The sequence below is a fragment of the Ranitomeya imitator genome, chromosome 10 (genome assembly GCF_032444005.1).
Source record: "Ranitomeya imitator isolate aRanImi1 chromosome 10, aRanImi1.pri, whole genome shotgun sequence".
Classification (NCBI taxonomy): domain Eukaryota; kingdom Metazoa; phylum Chordata; class Amphibia; order Anura; family Dendrobatidae; genus Ranitomeya; species Ranitomeya imitator.
The window spans coordinates 47550404-47572768 of NC_091291.1; the positions used below are offsets into that span (position 1 = coordinate 47550404).

At 44.1% G+C, this 22365-nt stretch overlaps 1 protein-coding gene across 1 annotated transcript in view; it reads left to right on the plus strand.

The window, feature by feature from the left end:
- The window catches only part of MYADM (myeloid associated differentiation marker), a 33563-nt gene extending 17192 nt beyond the window's left edge, over positions 1 to 16371 (plus strand). The window contains exon 2 of the mRNA XM_069742001.1: positions 12398 to 16371. Coding sequence (XP_069598102.1) covers positions 12409 to 13332 — 924 coding nt within the window. The 5' untranslated portion in view covers positions 12398 to 12408 and the 3' untranslated portion in view covers positions 13333 to 16371. The remainder of the gene's footprint in view (positions 1 to 12397) is intronic.
- The last annotated feature ends 5994 nt before the right edge of the window (positions 16372 to 22365 follow it).

Here is a 22365-nt window from a genome sequence, read left to right on the forward strand (position 1 = left end):
GCAGAAGTCCCATGGTCTAGAAACTGACTTCAAACTAAACTATATTTTTGGTCTTACTCTTGATTCTCACACAGATCTTGTTTTGACTGGTCAGTGCTGTGATTTAAACGCTTCGGGCACTTTTAAAACCTTTATATAAAAAAAAAAAAAAAAAAAAAAGCTAACTTTTAAAATTTCAGTCCTCAATCTACATTCATTTCAGGTGCCCATGATATGCAGTTTGCAGCCTGATCCAAGTTTCAGGTTTTTCTCCTGCGGAGGTGACTGTAGGCTGGATGTGAGCTTTGTCTATCTACTGTCGGCACAGCTCCAGAACTGCACTTATTTCCTCTTCATGTGCTTTCCTCTTTTTCTGCCCTCCCTGAGACTGTTGATGCTTTCCACTCTCTCCGCACTGGAGATCTGTGTACAACTTTAGAAAAGGGAGGGGAAGAGCAGTTAAAGTAAGACATTTTGTATTAAGATTTCTAAAAAAAAATATCCTGTCCCTCCCTTTTCTAAAATGTCAGTCTCATTATGACCACTATACAAAAGAAATGTTGCCTGGAAATAGATCTTGGTGCATACCCTCCTAGACAATGAGTCATATGTATCATGAGAAACTAAAATTTGTTAGGAGTTAGAAAAATGACCTCTCTGCTCAGGGTCATGGGGATTTGGAATGTTTGTAGTATCACATTCTCAGTCTAAGACTAGACACTCCATAACTGTCTTCAGGCACGTTCCTCCCAGAAAATGTTAGTGCTGCTAGGGAAACCAGGTAGTGCATCATATATACTGGTAAGATCTTAAGGGATTTTCTGAGTTGGTAGTTGCATCCATTGCTTCTCATATGAATATGTATGTTTACGTTGGTGGGACCTGATGTCCCCCCTCAACTTCAGTCACCAGTCCTGTGCAATGGCCACTTAGTCTGCCCTTGGATAAATAAGTGGCACAGGCTGCTGCTTTTCTCGGCTACAGTGTAAAGCCCACAGTGGCACAGGCTGCTGCCTTTCTCAGCTACAGTGTAAAGCCCACAGTGGCACAGGCTGCTGCCTTTCTCTGCTGCAGTGTAAAGCCCACAGTGGCACAGGCTGCTGCCTTTCTCGGCTGCAGTGTAAAGCCCACAGTGGCACAGGCTGCTGCCTTTCTCGGCTACAGTGTAAAGCCCACAGTGGCACAGGCTGCTGCTTTTCTCGGCTACAGTGTAAAGCCCACAGTGGCACAGGCTGCTGCCTTTCTCGGCTGCAGTGTAAAGCCCACAGTGGCACAGGCTGCTGCCTTTCTCGGCTACAGTGTAAAGCCCACAGTGGCACAGGCTGCTGCCTTTCTCGGCTACAGTGTAAAGCCCACAGTGGCACAGGCCGCTGCCTTTCTCGGCTACAGTGTAAAGCCCACAGTGGCACAGGCTGCTGCCTTTCTCGGCTATAGTGTCACTGCCGTGTGTGAACACAGCCCTAAAGCGTCGCCCTGTAGTGATGTCGCAGGCTAGATTCCAGTACTAAGCTAGTAGATTCGGGCGTGCGAGTGTTGAGCTTGGCTTGTTCCACTTCCCCTGGCACTGAGACGAGCGGAAAATAGAGGGAGAATACGTCTAGTCACAAAGTCTGTTGCTTTGCCAAGAAATGAGTGATTTGTGTGCATATTGCAGCTTTGAGCAGCTAGGTTGGATCGGAGCTTGTTCCAATAACCAGCCTGAAATGACAAGGGGCTGCTGATCTGTAAGTGCACTACAAGCACCAGCATTCTGTCTAATGTCACAGAGCAGCTCACCATCCCTATATGCCACGCAGATTCGGATCAGACTGGTCGCGGGAGACGCCCCACCTTTTTTCGCTGCTCTTGTTAATGCTGCAGTTATACTTTTTATTACAGATTACCTCATACTGTATAGTACAACAGGAAATGTCTGTGACTCATGCACCCGAGCTGCTGAAATATCTTCCTTCTTACCTTAAAATGGAACAGTACGTTCAACGAAATTATAGAAGACTTTGTAATAGATCTTATCAGAGAAATCTGCTTCCTTCCCCACTGACTCGGATAGCCAGCTCAGCTCTGCAGTGTTTCTGTTGTGTGTTTCGTGCAGATCAGGAATATACTGCGCACACATGCCGCAGTCAAATGTAGTGTTTAGCTGCAGGGAGAAAGTGAAGTTGCGTCCTTCCTGCAGCCGCTCACTTCTGATCATCTGGTTGGTGGCAGTGAGCAGTCACTTCTGAACAGAGAGCTGTAATCAGTTCCATGAGTGACATCATGCTCAGCACATTCACAAGATGCTGGTGCCACCCAGATGACTCAAGGCAAGCGGCTGCAGGGAGGATGTATCTGCATTTTCTCCCTGCAGCTAAGCATCATGTTAGTTTGGGGAACGGTATTTCTATATACTCTGCAGCAGTAGAATGGTACAACTCTTAATGCAGAGTGTGTACAAGGCCTTCACCTAGCTAGCTTCTCTGCAACACTGGCCAAATCCATCACAGCCCAGCTCCCAGCATGGACACCTCTCCTGCCTTTCTCTTGGTTCTTGTTAGAAATAGTAGGCAGGGATGGTGTTGTGCTCAGATCTGAGAGGAGGAAGGATTCATCTATTTCTCAGGGAGGACATAAAGCAAAAAGGTGTAGAGAATGTGTAAACATATATAAAGGGGGAAACGGTCCCGTGATACATGGGAGTCATTCTCTGGTGATGTGTTGTGCCCCCAACTGTTTTCAGTGTGTCTGCTCCCACATTGTGTCCTGTCTTGGAGGAGCTTTGTGCAGTCCACAGTTGGTGAGCAGCCATTTTGCATTAATGAGGAGCTGCTGGTGGCGCAGTGACCGGGTGAATCCGTGAGTGACATTCATTGTCTTTGCCTTCTTGTAGTGTGAGGAACCTGACTCCCTGATAGGATTGACCTTGCTCGCACAAGACCTAGATTCAGGTGGGATTTCTGTGCGGTTGGTTTCCATAAGCTCCATTGTATACCATTTCCTCAAGTGACCGCAGGTGCGTTTCCATAAAACAAGTTGAATCCATCTTGTGTGTCCATATAACCTTCATATCCGGTCCTGCTGACATAAGGGGTAGTTGGCAGGATAAGGCCCAGACACAAATATGGACACGAAAAGCGACAATAGAGCCGCTGATTAGTGATGAGTCCAAGTGCTGAGGTATGCACCGAGTATTGTGGGGAAAAAACAACAAAACATAGTATGACATTGGAGCGAGTGCTAGCCAATAAAACATCGGATAACACTCGCCCGAATTATACATTGGCTACTTGGCAGTGAGCGCAAACCCTAAACGTCAGCCCCTTCTCAGGAAGCCAGACAATGTAAAACGTGGCTGCCATCCTGGCTTCCATTTTTTTGTTTTGCATTCTTGGAACCTAATTGACTTGTTGGAGACATTTCCTGCTAGGTTTTTTTCCCTCATAGTTGTATAGAGGTCGTTGTGACAATCCGTGTACAAGGAATCCTTTACTAATGGAGAAAAAATGATTACAGGGATAAGGCTGCTTCCTTATAAGGCCCCCTCCCCGCGAGGCCTGGCCGCGTGCCACACACTGCACTCACTCCATCACTATGTAACCAGGGCTGCGGAGTACGTTTACATGTCACTAATTCGCTGGACTTCCTTCCTAATTAGATATTTGGCAGCCGGATCCTGCTTCGTTTTCTATCAGTCTGATGTCCTTTTACAGCTCTCACTAAAGGCTGCTGCTTGGTGCTATTGTCTTTACAATTTTAAGTTGAAAAATTGTCGGAGTGGTGACCAGTCATCAGGCAGTGCCAGGGCAGTGAACAGTCAGCACTGACTACACAGTAAGCACACCCCCATTGTTTGACTAATATCCTGCTCTGTAACGTGGGCATTGTTTGCTGCCAGATAAGGTGCAAGAGGAACCAATACAGCAGGCTCGCACCTCCCCGATCACTGAGAGCGAGCAGCTGCAGGGAGAAAAGATCTTAATGGTTTTTTTTTTTTCTCCCTGCAGCCACACTTGCAGGTAGACAGCCGAACGTGTTCAAAACTGTATTTTCTTGCTGATTGAATGTATACTTTTTTTTTCTTTGAGTATTCATTTACAAAGAAGAGTTTACTATGCAGCTAAAAAAAAAAAGCTATGCCACCATAGAGGTAAATGCTGACCTGTGGGCTATCTGATGGAAGATTAGAACTCTTATATTATGCAGACAGAAAATATTACAAACATGCTAACAGACAACCTTTATAATAAGCCCATAGTTTGTAAATGTTGTATACAGATTTTTGCACTGATGCTATAGTGGGGGTCTCCAACCTGTGGCTGGTGGGCCCATGATGTGCGGCTGTCTGAGGGAGTGGTGCATTAGCACCAGGTTCCACGAACCATGAAAACAGGACTTTTGTGGGTAGAAGAGCATATCTGGGTGTGCACATACGGGCATTGGGGTTGGAGAGAAGACTAAAGTGCTAAGCTGGACACAAGATGATATTGGCGGATAGAGGAGGAGCTCAAAGATGGATGTGATAGTGTGGTGGGAGTGCTTGATGCAAGAATACGTAATGAGGGTAAGGTGGGAACCTGTGGGGGTGCAAGTTCACTGCCGCAGTGTGATTTCTATGGGAAGACACTGACTCTATACCGATAATGGGGGCAGTGGGTGTCTTTAATGTGGGGGAAGCAGAGCTGGATATATATATATATATATATATATATATATATATATATATATATATATATATATATATATATATATATATATATATATATATTGCAAATTCGAAGGAAAGAAATGTAGCGCACTCCTCGGTCCAGACATAAAACTTGAGCTTTATTGGAACATCTTACAAAGGAAGGCGGGCGGGAGAAAACGTGTTGGGGGATGAAGGACAATATATATATATATATAGTCTAAGGGTTTTTCTGTCTGTCTGTCCTGGAAATCCCGTGGTCTGATTGGTCATAATGGTTGCCATGGCGACTATGATGTCATAAAGGTTGCCTCGACCAATCAGCGACGGGCACAGTCTGCCGCGAATTCTGGAATCATCATTGTCCATATACTACTGGGACATGCATATTCTAGAATACCCGATGCGTTAGAATCGGGCCACAATCTAGTGTGTATGTGTGTGTATGTACACACACACACACACACACACACACACACACACACACACACACAGTTAGGTCCGTATATATTTGGACAGAGACAACATTTTTCTAATTTTGGTTATAGACATTACCACAATGAATTTTAAACAAAACAATTCAGATGCAGTTGAAGTTCAGACTTTCAGCTTTCATTTGAGGTTATCCACATTAAAATTGGATGAAGGGTTTAGGAGTTTCAGCTCCTGAACATGTGCCACCCTGTTTTTAAAGGGACCAAAAGTAATTGGACAATTGACTCCAATGCTATTTCATGGACAGGTGTGGGCGATCCCTTCATTATGTCATTCTCAATTAAGCAGATAAAAGGCCTGGAGTTGATTTGAGGTGTGGTGTTTGCATTTGGAAGGTTTTGCTGTGAAGTAAACGTGGTCATAGGAGCTCTCCATGCAGGTGAAACAAGCCATCCTGAAGCTGCAAAAACAGAAAAAACCCATCCGAGAAATTGCTACAATATTAGTAGTGGCAAAATCTACAGTTTGGTTCATCCTGAGAAAGAAAGAAAGCAAGCACTGGTGAACTCATCAATGCAAAAAGTCCTGGGCGCCCACGGAAGACAACAGTGGTGGATGATCGCAGAATAATCTCCATGGTGAAGAGAAACCCCTTCACAACAGCCAACCAAGTGACCAACACTCTCCAGGAGGTCGGGGTATCAATATCCAAATCTACCATAAAGAGAAGACTGCATGAAAGTAAATACAGAGGGTTCACTGCACGGTGCAAGCCACTCATAAGCATCAATAATAAAAAGGCTAGACTGGACTTTACTAAAAAAACATCTAAAAAAGCCAGCACAGTTCTGGAATAACATTCCTTGGACAGATGAAACCAAGATCAACCTCTACCAGAATGATGGAAAGAGAAAAGTATGGCGAAGGCATGGTACAGCTCATGATCCAATGCATACCACATCATCTGTAAAACACGGCGGAGGCAGTGTGATGGCTTGGGCATGCATGGCTGCCAGTGGCACTGGGTCACTAGTGTTTATTGATGACGTGACACAGGACAGAAGCAGGCAAATGAATTCTGAGGTATTCAGAGCCGCCATACTGTGTGCTCAGATCCAGCCAAATGCAGCCAAACTGATTGGTCGTCGTTTCATACTACAGATGGACATTGACCCAAAACATAAAGCCAAAGCAACCCAGGAGTTTATTAAAGCAAAGAAGTGGAATATTCTTGAATGGCCAAGTCAGTCACCTGATCTCAACCCAATTGAGCAGCATTTCACTTGTTAAAGACTAAACTTCAGACAGAAAGGCCCACAAACCAACAGGAACTGAAAACCACCACAGTGAAGGCCTGGCAGAGCGTCAAAAAGGAGGAAACACAGCGTCTGGTGATGTCCATGAGTTCAAGACTTCAGGCAGTCATTGCCAACAAAGGGTTTTCAACCAAGTACTAGAAATGAACATTTTATTTAAAATTATTGAATCTGTCCAATTACCGTATATACTCGAGTATAAGCCGAGATTTTCAGCCCAAATTTTTGGGCTGAAAGTGCCCCTCTCGGCTTATACTCGAGTCAATGTGGGTGGCAGGGTCGGCGGGTGAGGGCGCTGAGGTATACTTACCTAGTCCCAGCGATCCTCGCGCTGTCCCTGCCGTCCCACGGGCTTCTGTGCTGCAGCTTCTTCCCCTCTTCAGCGGTCACGTGGGACCGCTCATTAGAGATATGAATAAGCGGCTCCACCTCCTATAGGGGCGGAGCCGCCTATTCATTCCTCTAATCAGCGGTGCCGGTGACCGCTGACAGGAAGAGCTGCGGCACCGAAGACCAGGCAGAGGGACAGCGCGAGGATCGCCAGGACTAGGTAAGTATAGCATATTCACCTGTCCTCGTTCCAGCTGCCGGGCGCCGCTCCATCTTCCCCGCCGGCGCCTCCATCTTCCCGGCGTCTGCGCTCTGACTGTTCAGGCAGAGGGCTCGATGACGCATATAGTGTGCGAGACGCCCTCTGCCTGATCAGTCAGAGCAGAGACGCCGGGAAGATGGAGGCGCCGGAACGAGACGCCGGGAGCTGCAATCAAGGGAGGTGAGCATGTGGTTTTTTTTTTTTTTTTTTATTGCAGCAGCGGCGGCAGAGATTTCTATGGGGCACAATGAACGGTGCAGAGCACCGTATATGGCACAGCAATGGGGCACAATGAACGGTGCAAAGCACCGTATATGGCACAGCAATGGGGCACAATGAACGGTGCAGAGCACCGTATATGGCACAGCAATGGGGCACAATGAACGGTGCAGAGCACCGTATATGGGCACAGATATGGGGCACAATGAACGGTGCAGAGCACCGTATATGGCACAGCAATGGGGCACAATGAACGGAGCAGAGCACCGTATATGGGCACAGATATGGGGCACAATGAACGGTGCAGAGCACCGTATATGGCACAGCAATGGGGCACAATGAACGGTGCAGAGCACCGTATATGGCACAGCAATGGGGCACAATGAATGGTGCAGAGCACCGTATATGGCACAGCAATGGGGCACAATGAACGGTGCAGAGCACCGTATATGGGCACAGATATGGGGCACAATGAACGGTGCAGAGCACCGTATATGGCACAGCAATGGGGCACAATGAACGGTGCAGAGCACCGTATATGGGCACAGATATGGGGCACAATGAACGGTGCAGAGCACCGTATATGGCACAGCAATGGGGCACAATGAACGGTGCAGAGCACCGTATATGGGCACAGATATGGGGCACAATGAACGGTGCAGAGCACCGTATATGGCACAGCAATGGGGCACAATGAACGGTGCAAAGCACCGTATATGGCACAGCAATGGGGCACAATGAACGGTGCAGAGCACCGTATATGGCACAGCAATGGGGCACAATGAACGGTGCAGAGCACCGTATATGGGCACAGATATGGGGCACAATGAACGGTGCAGAGCACCGTATATGGCACAGCAATGGGGCACAATGAACGGAGCAGAGCACCGTATATGGGCACAGATATGGGGCACAATGAACGGTGCAGAGCACCGTATATGGCACAGCAATGGGGCACAATGAACGGTGCAGAGCACCGTATATGGCACAGCAATGGGGCACAATGAATGGTGCAGAGCACCGTATATGGCACAGCAATGGGGCACAATGAACGGTGCAGAGCACCGTATATGGGCACAGATATGGGGCACAATGAACGGTGCAGAGCACCGTATATGGCACAGCAATGGGGCACAATGAACGGTGCAGAGCACCGTATATGGCACAGCAATGGGGCACAATGAACGGTGCAGAGCACTGTATATGGCACAGCAATGGGGCACAATGAACGGTGCAGAGCACCGTATATGGCACAGCAATGGGGCACAATGAACGGTGCAGAGCACCGTATATGGCACAGCAATGGGGCACAATGAACGGTGCAGAGCACCGTATATGGCACAGCAATGGGGCACAATGAACGGTGCAGAGCACTGTATATGGCACAGCAATGGGGCACAATGAACGGTGCAGAGCACCGTATATGGCACAGCAATGGGGCACAATGAACGGTGCAGAGCACCGTATATGGCACAGCAATGGGGCACAATGAACGGTGCAGAGCACTGTATATGGCACAGCAATGGGGCACAATGAACGGTGCAGAGCACCGTATATGGCACAGCAATGGGGCACAATGAACGGTGCAGAGCACCGTATATGGCACAGCAATGGGGCACAATGAACGGTGCAGAGCACTGTATATGGCACAGCAATGGGGCACAATGAACGGTGCAGAGCACTATATGGGGCACAGCTATGGGGAAATAATGAACGGTGCAGAGCACTATATGGCACAGCTATGGGGAAATAATGATCTATTTTTATTTTTGAAATTCACCGGTAAATGCTGCATTTCCACCCTAGGCTTATACTCAAGTCAATAAGTTTTCCCAGTTTTTTGTGGCAAAATTAGGGGGGTCGGCTTATACTCGGGTCAGCTTATACTCGAGTATATACGGTACTTTTGGTCCCTTTAAAAACAGGGTGGCACATGTTAAGGAGCTGAAACTCCTAAACCCTTCATCCAATTTTAAAGTGGATACCCTCAAATGAAAGTCTGAACTTCAACGGCATCTGAATTTTGTTTAAAATTCATTGTGGTAATGTCTGTAACCAAAATTAGAAAAATGTTGTCTCTGTCCAAATATATATGGACCTAACTGTGTATGTATGTATGTATGTATATGTGTATATATGTATATATATATACTAGATGGCGGCCCGATTCTAACGCATCGGGTATTCTAGAATATGCATGTCCCCGTAGTATATGGACAGTGATGATTCCAGAATTCGCGGCACACTGTGCCCGTCGCTGATTGGTCGAGGCAACCATTATGACATCTACGTCGATACTGTGCCCGTCGCTGAATCAGAAACGTGAGATGTCTACGTCCTTTATGACATCATCGTCGCTGTGCCCGTCGCTGATTGGTCGAGCAGACAGACAGACAGACGGAAAAACCCTTAGACCATTATATATATATAGATTTTATATATAGATATATCTATATTTTATATACCGTATATACTCGAGTATAAGCCGAGATTTTCAGCCCAAATTTTTGGGCTGAAAGTGCCCCCCTCGGCTTATACTCGAGTCACGGTAGCGGTGGGGTCGGCAGGTGAGGGGCTGAGGGCGCTGGGGTATACTTACCTAGTCCCAGCGATCCTCGCGCTGTCCCTGCAGTCCCACGGGCTTCGGCGCTGCAGCTTCTTCCTCTCTTCAGCGGTCACGTGGGACCGCTCATTACAGAAATGAATAAGCGGCTCCACCTCCCATAGGGGCGGAGCCGCTTATTCATTTCTCTAATCAGCGGTGCCGGTGACCGCTGATAGAGAAAGAAGCTGCGGCACCGAAGACAGGAGGGGACAGCGCGAGGATCGCCAGGACTAGGTGAGTATGTTATATTCACCTGTCCTCGTTCCAGCCGCCGGGCGCCGATCCATCTTCCCGGCCGGCGCCTCCATCTTCCCGGCGTCTCTGCTCTCTGACTGATCAGGCAGAGGGCGCGATGACGCATACAGTGTGCGCGGCGCCCTCTGCCTGATCAGTCAGAGCAGAGACGCCGGGAAGATGGAGGCGCCGGAACGAGACGCCGGGAGCTGCAATCAAGGGAGGTGAGTATGTGTTTTTTTTTCTTTATTGCGGCAGCGGCGGCACAAATTTATGTGGAACATCTATGGGGCACAGTGAACGGTGCAGAGCACCGTATAAGGCACAGCTAGGGGGCACAATGAACGGTGCAGAGCACCGTATATGGCACAGGACAGCTATGGGGCACAGTGAACGGTGCAGAGCACCGTATATGGCACAGCACAGCTATGGGGCACAGTGAACGGTGCAGAGCACCGTATATGGCACATCTATGGGGCACAGTGAACGGTGCAGAGCACCGTATATGGCACAGCACAGCTATGGGGCACAGTGAACGGTGCAGAGCACCGTATATGGCACAGCACAGCTATGGGGCACAGTGAACGGTGCAGAGCACCGTATATGGCACAGCACAGCTATGGGGCACAGTGAACGGTGCAGAGCACCGTATATGGCACAGCACAGCTATGGGGCACAGTGAACGGTGCAGAGCACCGTATATGGCACAGCACAGCTATGTATGGGGCACAGTGAACGGTGCAGAGCACCGTATATGGCACAGCTAGGGGGGGCACAGTGAACGGTGCAGAGCACCGTATATGGCACAGCACAGCTATGGGGCACAGTGAACGGTGCAGAGCACCGTATATGGCACAGCACAGCTATGGGGCACAGTGAACGGTGCAGAGCACCGTATATGGCACAGCACAGCTATAGGGCACAGTGAACGGTGCAGAGCACCGTATATGGCACAGCACAGCTATGTATGGGGCACAGTGAACGGTGCAGAGCACCGTATATGGCACAGCACAGCTATGGGGCACAGTGAACGGTGCAGAGCACCGTATATGGCACAGCTATGGGGCACAGTGAACGGTGCAGAGCACCGTATATGGCACAGCTATGGGGCACAGTGAACGGTGCAGAGCACCGTATATGGCACAGCACAGCTATGTATGGGGCACAGTGAACGGTGCAGAGCACCGTATATGGCACAGCACAGCTATGGGGCACAGTGAACGGTGCAGAGCACCGTATATGGCACAGCTATGGGGCACAGTGAACGGTGCAGAGCACCGTATATGGCACATCTATGGGGCACAATGAACGGTGCAGAGCACCGTATATGGCACAGCTAGGGGGCATAATGAACGGTGCAGAGCACTATATGGTTCACACCTATGGGGAAATATGAACGGTGCAGAGCACTATATGGCACAGCTATGGGGAAATAATGATCTATTTTTATTTTTGAAATTCACCGGTAAATGCTGCATTTCCACCCTAGGCTTATACTCAAGTCAATAAGTTTTCCCAGTTTTTTGTGGCAAAATTAGGGGGGTCGGCTTATACTCGGGTCGGCTTATACTCGAGTATATACGGTATCTATATTTTATATATCTATATTTTATATATCTATATTTTTATATATATATATATATATATATATATATATATATATATATATATATATATATATATATATATATATATATATATATATATATATATATTCTATATTTTATATATATCTATATATCTCATAGTCCTGCTGTCACTGCCAGTGCTGCTCACATCCAACCCACACCTGATTTTCTAATGCTATGGACTAGTGAACTTCAGCTGTATGGGGATCCATTACTTGCCATAAAGATATTATTTTTTTTTTTTTTTTTTTTTTTTCTTTCTTGTGTAAGTGCTAACGATGTCTTGAATATGGAGCTTATTTTAATTTTTTTTTTTTCTGTTAGCCAAATGTGTTTTTTCAATTCTTCTTTGTGGACTTCTTCCTCTAGCTCACACCCATTTGGCTAACCATAGATGAACATACAGGATAAAGGAGGCCATATCTCCAGAATGGAGAGGTGTAGGAACGAAAGAAAAACATCCCCAGAATCAAGAGAGCAGTGACATGTCCGTGGCTAGTGAGTGGTCCTCTCTAGGAATGCTGGAAAGCTCCAGCTCCCAGTATGGTGGTTTTATGATATTCATATCCTAAAGTCCTGAAAAAATCATGCAACAGAACGGAGTTCACTTGTTCAGGGGTCGTATAACTTCTTTATTGTTGAGCGTTTGTTCTCCTTACTAAACTTGTATAAAATTGTGATGAAGTCCTGTCTCTGCTCTATTGTAATTGTCTTTTCTTTTGGCAGGTACATCAACCATGCCAGTCCAAAAGAGGACCGTGGTGGTGGGCAATGCCCACACCTTAAAGTCTCCTGTCGGAATTGTGCGGATTCTTGCAGCCATCTTCGCCTGTGTCACCTTCAGCTTGGTCGCCCACAGTGGAAGATGGAGTGGCCGAGTCGGAGATTTGTGCATGTTTTCCTGGTGCTTTTGCTTCGTAGTCACTATACTTATCCTCGTGGTGGAGTTTGCCGGAGTGCAAAACCGGATGCCAGTGTCCTGGAAGAACTTCCCAATCACTTTTGCCATGTTTGCTGTCCTGATGTGTCTCTCTGCCTCCATCATTTATCCACTGTACTTCCTGGAAGATAGAAGCTATGGCAGCAGTAAGCGTACCTATGAAATCGTGGCCACGGTGTTCTCGTGCCTTACCACCTTGGCCTATATCATCGAAGTGTCCTTAACCAGAGCTCAACCAGGAGAAGTCACCGGATACATGGCCACTGTGCCTGGACTCCTGAAAGTCATAGAAAGCTACATTGCCTGCGTCATTTTTGTCTTTATTTCAGATCCACCTCTATATGAAAGCCATGATGCGCTGAAATGGTGTTTGTCCGTATACTGTATCTGCTTCATCCTTTCTATTCTGGTTATTATTTTGTGTGTCGGAGAGTGCACCAGCTGGTTGCCCTGTGCTTTTGAGAAGTTCCTCAGTGCCTACGCCCTCCTTGCCGTCCTTTTCTATGCATCTGCCTTGATCATCTGGCCTATCTTTCAGTTTGATTCCAAACATGGCGGCTACGGCCGAAGACCTGATGGCTGCAGAAACACTTTGGGAAAACTAGGACTGTGTAATTATGACAAAGCGGTAGCCATTGCTGTTCTGACCGCTTTCAATCTTTTGGTTTATGTCGGTGATCTTGTGCATTCGGCAAGACTAATTTTCATCACTGTTTATTAGGAGACCACGTCTCCAGGTCGCTCTATGCATACAGGCTGTAATTACTCCACTGAAGAAACAATTTTAGGCCAAAGATCAGCTTCCTGCCTTCACTATATCACATTACAATATATATATATCGATATGAAGGTTTTATGTTTTTTTTTTTTTTTTTTTCTTAAATGAACGGATATTGTGGAAGTGTTGCGTAATTTCAGGCAGACGTCATCCTGATTGTCCACCCTGGATCTTTTCCCACAAGCTCCATTGTATTGCACTCGTTTTTCTTGCCTATTTTTTGGCCATTCGGGGTTGACTTGGTTCCAAGCTAATGTAGATCGCTGTTAGTGACACAAATTTAGGCCATCTTTTATTTTTTAGAAAATAAATAACACATTTAACTGCATACATGTAGGTCAGCATATATAGTAGTTTGTGTTTTTTTTATATCATTGTCCATTGGAAAGAGTTTGTGGGATATTTTAAAGGTTATAGAGTAGGGAATGTAAAAAAAACTTTGGCGACCACCTTTGATTCCTGTGCTCCAGTTGTCTCCTCTGGCATCTGAAAGTGATGTCTGGTCCATCAGTCCTCCACACTGTCTTATGACCGCCATGGCCAGTCATTGACTGTAGCGGTAATGAGACTAATGAAAGGGAGGCCATCGTTTCCGATACCAGCAGAGACAATTAGAGAGGCATTAATGGAAACAATAAATATGAATGCAATCTGATATTCACATGGGATAAGCATGTATTTAGCCCAAGGTCCATGTAATCAAAAATTGTGAGGTGGCTTCATATCTTGTGTGACGTGGGTCATAACTCCCTCAATGCCTATGTTGACTAGTGTCATGATCACCCATGCTATACGTTTTATGCCTTTATATTTCATATGGGATTTTCATCTTAACCAAAGGAAATCGGGTTTTGGAAGCTTTTCATTACAACTTGAGATGGCTGTTTTTCTGGGAACAAACAGATGTATGTCAATGAAGATGATTGTAAGATATTCACTGAAATATTAGAGATCACAAAAGTTCCTACTCTTTGACACACAAAATAGTTTCATTTTTTGTTTTTGAGTGATAACTTTTTCTACGTCTTCTGGAAGCTCCCTGGGTATAAGTATCCGATTTACATCATAATAGTTTACATAGGAGTTTGTCTTGTGCTCAGAGGTGACCCTATACCTAAAATTGCAATCCGTTGTTTTATATCCATTACCGATTTTTTTTTTTTTTTTTTTTTTTTTTTTTTTTTTAAGTTTTTATTGTGAAATAAAAGTGATGTCTACAATATCTGACGTATTCATTGTTGGCATGTCTGAAAGTCAGGCACGTAACAATTAATGGTTGGTAGTTACGGTAATTCAAAAAAAGTTTTATTGTATAGAGCTTAAAGAAGCACTCCAGCATTTTATTTTTACTCAATTTACCGTATGGGTTAATTAACTGAACTTTTATGGACACAAAAATACCAACACAGGAGTGAGCAGATGGCAGCCGTAGGAGCCTACTGTCTGCCCCCGCCTGCCAGGGTAATCAATCAGTTACCCAAATACAAGACAAGCGGTCAAAGCGGACACAGACCAAAAAAGGTGAGAATCAGATCCTTCACACTGATGAAAAATGGTCTAATTTTTTTTCTTGTACAAGACCAATTTCGATCAGTGTTTTGGGTCAGACTTTGAGTTTTTACCATCAGAACTTAATCAGCTTTTCTGGTCTGAAAAAAAAATAAAAAATTGGAGGTTCCAGATTGTCATCAGTTTACTGTCCAAGTTTTTCTTGGACACAGAGACTTGCATTGGTGAGTTTTGAAACCGGATTCGGAACAAAAATGAACTTGCATCTATTTTATTTTCTTGCAATCCGTAAAATGAGACGGACATTTGAACATCCCGTAGATTATAATGGGTATATTTGTGCTCTAGCCACACAAAAAACCTGGACAGAAGATATGTCAAAGGAGAGAAAAATCTGACACGGCAACTTTGAACTCCTGGCATGTCACATTCTCAAGAGGTCTTCAACTAAGTGTAATTTTAGAAAAATCTGATTAATAAAGCAGGCCGAGAAAGTAAGTCTAATGGCTTGACTGCTGCCAGAGTTACAGCCATTAGTATGGGATAGTCGGGCAGCTCATCCTTAGATTGGTTACTATCTCAGATTATTCCGTCCTTCCACTCAAGTCCAAAATGACAATCGCGCGTAGAGAAGTGAAAAGTCTTGACGATACTCAGATAATTTTGCCTTATTAATCAGATATTCTGTGGAACTATGTAGCCACTAATTCCACCTCCTTGATACTTTAGTATTTCATCTTTTCTGCTGTGTTCAGTGTTAGTTTTTAACCCTTCATGTGTCCATCTTAATCCTGGCTTGATATGTCATTGGTTTGAAACGTCAAGCCTTAATATCAATCGGTATCTCCTGGTGATGAGCGAGCGTGCTGTGATATAGCGGTATCCGAGAATGCTCTGGTGTTATCCAAGTGTCAAGAGTCCTTGAGTAATATGTTCGAGTCCCTGCAGCTGTATGATTCGAGGCTGCTAGACAGCCCAACACATGCGAGGATTGCCTATTTGTTAGGCAATTCCCGCATGTGCTGGGCAGTCTAGCAGCACGGGGACACAAACATGTTACTCGCTCATCACTAGTATTTGCTCTTTAATGTAAAATGTTTACCATCAAATATAAGTGCCATTTCACCTTGTATCCCAAGCAACAACAAAAAAAAATGTCCATTTATTTTCACATGTCGCCTTATAGACTTGATAGAATGAAGGTTTGGGGCTTTATCAATCTTGTAACAAAATGAACTATGCTTGAAGAAAAAAATTTAAAAAATATATTCTTGCACATAGTGGATCTATAGCATGCTCTGAGTTTTCTTGTTTTTGTACCAAGTGCCTCCTTTCGAACAGTATTGTACACAACCTATGTAAACTTTTAAAGCTTTTATATTCATTTTGTATGATTTTATTTTTTGTATTTTTTTGAAGTTGAACAAATCCCGTGCCTTTTTATTGTTGTAATAAATACATTGATGTACAATATTTTGCTAGCTGTGTGTCTCTACAATTTGTGGGAATAAGCTACAGCAGTGATATGCAATTAAGAGAATTGTAAACCCCGAGCCTGTTTTCAACTTCCTGATTAGGCCATTTTTTTCAATTCTGACCACTGTCACTTTGAGGTCATAACTCTGAAACGCTTCAACGGATCCTGGTTATTCTGAGATTTTCTCGTGACTTATTGTAATTTATGATAGTGGTAAATTCGTCGTTTTGACTTGCGATTATTTGTTTAAAAAAAACAAACGGAAATTTGGCAAAGATTTTGAAAATTTTGCAATTTTTAAACTTTTAGTTTTTATGCCATAAAATTAGTCATATCAAACAAAATAGTTAAGAAATAACATTACCCACATGTCTGCTTTACATTAGCAGTTTTGGAAACATAACTTTTTTTGTTAGGAAGTTATAACGGTTAAAAGTTGACCAGCAATTTCTCATTTTTACAACAAAATTTGCAAAACCATTTTTTTTTTTTTTCTTTTTGGGACCACCTCACACTTGAAATCACTTTCAGGGGTCTATATGACAGAAAATGCCAAAAAGTGACACCATTCTAAAAAAAACTGCACCCCCCAAGATACTCAAAACCACATTCAAAACGTTTAACCCTTCAGGTGCTTCACAGGAATTTTTGGAATGTTTAAAAAAAAAAAAAAAAAATTGAACATTTAACTTTTTTTCACAATTTTTACTTCAGATCCAATTTGTTTTATTTTACCAAGGGTAACAGGAAAATTGGAACCCAGAAGTTGTTGTACAATTTGTCCTGAGTACGCGGATACCCCGTGTGTGGGGGTAAACCACTGTTTGGGCGCATGGAAGGGCTCGGAATGGAAGGAGCGCCGTTTGACTTTTCAATGCAAAATTGGCTGGAATTGAGATGGGACGCCATGTCGCCTTTGAAGAGCCCCTGGAGTGCCTAAACAGTGGAAACCCCATTTTGGAAAGAAGACCCCCTAAGGAACTTATCCAGATGTGTGTTGAGCACTTTGAATGCCCAATTGTTTCACTAGAGTTTAGAATGTAGAACGGTAAAAATAAAAAAAATTATTTTTTTCCACAATCTTTTAGCCCACAATTTTTTATTTTTTTTTTTCCCGAGGGTAACAGGACAAATTGGACCACAAAAGTTGTTGTCCAATTTGTCCTGAATACGCTGATACCCCAAATGTGGGGGGAAACCACTGTTTGGGCGCACGGCAGAGCTCGGAAGGGAAGGAGCGCCATTTGGAATGCAGACTTAGATGGATTGGTCTGCAGGCGTCACGTTGCATTTGCAGAGCCCCTGCTGTACCTAAACAGTAGAAACCCCCCACAAGTGACCCCATATTGGAAAATAGACCCCCCCAAGGAACTTATCTAGATGTGTTGTGAGAACTTTGAACCCCCAAGTGTTTCACTACAGTTTATAACACAGAGCCATGAAAATAAAAAATCTTTCCCACAGAAATTATTTTTTTAGCCCCCGGTTTTGTATTTTCCCAAGGGTAAAAGGAGAAATTGGACCTTAAAAGTGGTTTTCCAATTTGTCCTGAGCACGCTGATACCCCATATGTTGGGATAAACCCCTGTTTGGCGCAGGAGAGCTCGGAAGGGAAGGAGCACTATTTTAATTTTTCAACGCAGAATTGGCTGGAATTGAGATCGGACGCCATGTCGCGTTTGGAGAACCCCTGATGTGCCTAAACAGTGGAAACCCCCCAATTCTAGCTGAAATCCTAATCCAAACACATCCCTAACCCTAATGCCAACCATAACCCTAACCACACCTCTAACCCAAACATCCCTAACCCTAATCCCAACCATAACCACACCCCTAATCCCAACCGTAAATGTAATCCAAACCCTAACTTTAGCCCCAACTCTAACCCTAATGGGAAAATGGAAACATACATTTTTTTTATTTTTATTTTATTAATTTTCCCTAACTAAGGGGGTGATGTAAGGGGGTTTGATTTTCTTTTATAACTTTTTGTTGGCGGATTTTTATGATTGGCAGCTGTCGCACACTAAAAGATGCTTTTTATTGCAAAAAAATAGTTTTTGCCTCACCACATTTTGAGAGCTATAATTTATCCATATTTTGGCCCACAGAGTCATGTGAGGTCTTGTTTTTTGCGGGACGAGTTGATGTTTTTATTGGTACCATTTTCGGGCACATGACATTTTTTGATCGCTTTTTTTTTTTTTTGATTTTTGGGAGGCAGAGTGAACAAAAACCAGCAATTCCTGAATTTCTTTTAGGGGGGGCGTCTATACCGTTCCACGTGTGGTAAAATTGATAAAGCAGCTTTATTCTTCGGGTTAGTAAGATTACAGCGATACCTCATTTATATCATTTTTTTTTTTGTTTTGGTGCTTTTACACAATAAAAACTTTTATATAAAAATTGTTTTTGCATCGCTATATTCTAAGCTATAACTTTTTTTTTTTTTTTTTTTTGCGGGACAAGATGACGTTTTCAGCAGTACCATGGTTATTTATATCCCTCTTTTTGATCACATTTTATTGCACATTTTGTTCGGTGGTATGATAAAGCTGTTTTTTTTTTTTTTTTTGCCTCGTTTTTTATTTTTTGCTGTGTTCACTGAAAGGGTTAACTAGTGGGATCGTTTTATAGAGCGGGTTGTTATGGACACGGCGATACTAAATGTGTACATTTATTTTATTTTTTTTTTACATAAATGGATTTATTGGAAAATATTTATTTTCTTTCTTTGGGGATCTTTTTTTTTTTTTTTTTTGCACAGTTTATAACATTGTCCCAGGGTGGGACATCACTATATTTCATCAGATCGCTGATCTGACACTTTGCATAGCACTGTGTCAGATCAGTGATCTGACAGGCAGCGCAGGAGGCTTTCCAGCTCCTGCTCTGCTCTCAGTGAAGGACCCGGAAGGAGCCCTGCGACCATCTTGGATCCGGGGATTCCTTACAGAACACTGGAACAACACGATCGCATCGCGTTCCGGTGGTAGAGCGCAAGCAGTCCCCATCGCTGCACGATGTCCCTCTATGTCGCGGTCACTACTGACAGCGGCATCAGAGGGGTTAAATCCGCCGATCGTGGGCATTGCTGTGCGGTGTCAGCTGTCACATACAGCTGACACCCGCACGCGATCGCTGCGGTGCTCATTGTGAGACCGCGCCATCGTGCCGCCGTACTAGTACTGCGGTTTGCGGGAACTCAGTTCCCATAGAGCAGTACTAGTACGGTGCATGTGGGGAAGAGGTTAAACATGTTTCTCACCGACAAAAAAAATCCCGGATAATGTAGTATGTGGTTCCTGAAGGGGTCACGTACAGTGGGGGAAATAAGTATTTGATACACTGCCGATTTTGCAAGTTTTCCCATTTTCAAAGAATGGAGAGGTCTGTAATTTCTTTTTTTATCGTAGATACACTTCACCTGTGAGAGACAGAATCTAAACAAAATCCAGAAAATCACATTGTATGATATTTAAATAATTAAATTGCATGAAGTAAGTATTTGATCGCCTACCAACCAGCAAGTATTCTGGGTCTTGGGGTATGTGCACACGCTGCCGATTTTTTGCTGCGGATCCGCAGCGGTTTCCCATGAGTTTACAGTATAATGTAAACCTATGGGAAACGAAATCCCCAGTGCACATGCTGCGGAAAAAAAACGCGTGAAAACATTCCGCAGCATGTCAATTCTGTGTGCGGATTCCGCTGCGGGTTTACACCTTGCTCCAATAGAAAACTGCAGGTGTAAAACCGCAGCGGAATCCGCAGTAGAAACATCGATAAATCCGCAGGAAAAACCGTAGCGGTTTTGCACTGCGGATTTATCAAATCTGCGGAAAAATCTGCAGCCCTCACAGATACGTGTGCACATACCCTTAGACCTGTTAGTTTCCCACTCGGCACTCATTACCTGTATTTATTGCACCTGTTTAACTCATTATGTGCACACATCACTTGTCCATACAATCGCACTCCGACCTCGCCACCATGGCCAAGACCAGGGTGAAGCTCTGCTATGTGTAGCACAAGCAGTCAGAAGATCGCAGCTTCCAGTGTCCTAAGGAGACTATTGAAACAAGTAAAAAGTAGAATAAAAAACAAACAAACTATGAAATGCTCAAATCCCCTTTTGCCCCATTCCTAAAAAAAATTAAAAAAATACTCCTTTGGTATTGCAGTGTACAGAAATACTCTATCCAAATGTAAAAAGAATTAATCTGATCTGTAAATGGTGTAATGAGAGAAAAAAACAAAACTCCAGAATTACGCTGCAATAATAGGCGGTCAAAACATACTATTTTGTGGTCGATGCTATCCATAAAAATGTCATCTTGATGCTCAAAAAAAAAAAAAAAATCCTGACCCAGCCCCATGTCACGGAAAATGGGAGACGCTACGGGTCTCGGAAAATGGGAAGTGTTTTTTGTTTTTCACGGCTTAAATAATAGAATTGAATTTGGTATCTATGAACTCGTAATGACCTGGAGAACCATAACGGCAGGTCAGTTTTAGCATATAGTGAACATGGTAAAAAAGAAAATCCTCAAAAATACTTGTGGAATTGCACAGTGAGAAATTCAGGCTATGACCCCAGACATCCTGCGGAATACATTCAGCAATATGGAACAGTGAACATTTTCAACACCTGCTTCAAAACATGTTTCTCATGACCCAAGGTATATACAGGGTCTTTTAGAAGTTACAGCTTTTTTCCAGGTAAAATGGCGAGTGAATCCCCCTGTAGAATGGGAAACACTTCTGTTTAGTTACGCATTCATGGAGTCGCCTATTTTATGCTTGGAGCCCTCATACCATACGATGTCTGGGCAGTGACTGTCAGTGTATGGCACCTCCCCAGCAGTAGACAATCGTAGCCTAAAGGGAATCTGTCGGCAGGTTTGTTTCATTTGAGAAAAGCATAATGTATGGGTAGATGGCCTGATTCTAGGGATGCGTCACTTGCTCAGCAGCTGCTATGGTTTAGATTTCAATACAAGCAGTGTTTTATCAGCAGGAGGTTATCACTGCAGGACTAGATCTGAGCAGGGCAACCAATCTAGGACGTCTGCATTAGCCCTTCACCCACCCCACTACTGATTTATAGCCCGCACAATGTACATAGGAAGCTGACAATTACTGGTGGGGGACATGGTTATACAGGGCTCAGCATTCAGACCACTGCTACATCTACAGCAAGGAGTAAAATGGTTTCCATCAAAACTGCAGCAAGCAGCTCAGTATGGCTACGTTCACATTAGCGTCATGCGACGCAGCGTCGCCGACGCAACGCACAACGCAACTGAAACGCACGCAAAAACACACCATTTTTGAGGCATGCGTCGAACGGATGCGTCGTAAAACGCAGCGTTTTTTGTGCGTTTTTGTTGCGTTTTAAAAAAAACGCAGCGTTTTACAACGCATGCGTTGTCAAACAATGATGTCATCTTTCAACACAATTTAGTGTCTAGACACTAGATAATGCCACCAATGGGTAGATGAGGGTGGGTATAATGGAATTGTGGTATATACAGGTCCTTCTCAAAAAATTAGCATATAGTGTTAAATTTCATTATTTACCATAATGTAATGATTACAATTAAACTTTCATATATTATAGATTCATTATCCACCAACTGAAATTTGTCAGGTCTTTTATTGTTTTAATACTGATGATTTTGGCATACAACTCCTGATAATCCAAAAAACCTGTCTCAATAAATTAGCATATTTCACCCATCCAATCAAATAAAAGTGTTTTTTAATAACAAACAAAAAAACATCAAATAATAATGTTCAGTTATGCACTCAATACTTGGTCGGGAATCCTTTGGCAGAAATGACTGCTTCAATGCGGCGTGGCATGGAGGCAATCAGCCTGTGACACTGCTGAGATGTTATGGAGGCCCAGGATGCTTCAATAGCGGCCTTAAGCTCATCCAGAGTGTTGGGTCTTGCGTCTCTCAACTTTCTCTTCACAATATCCC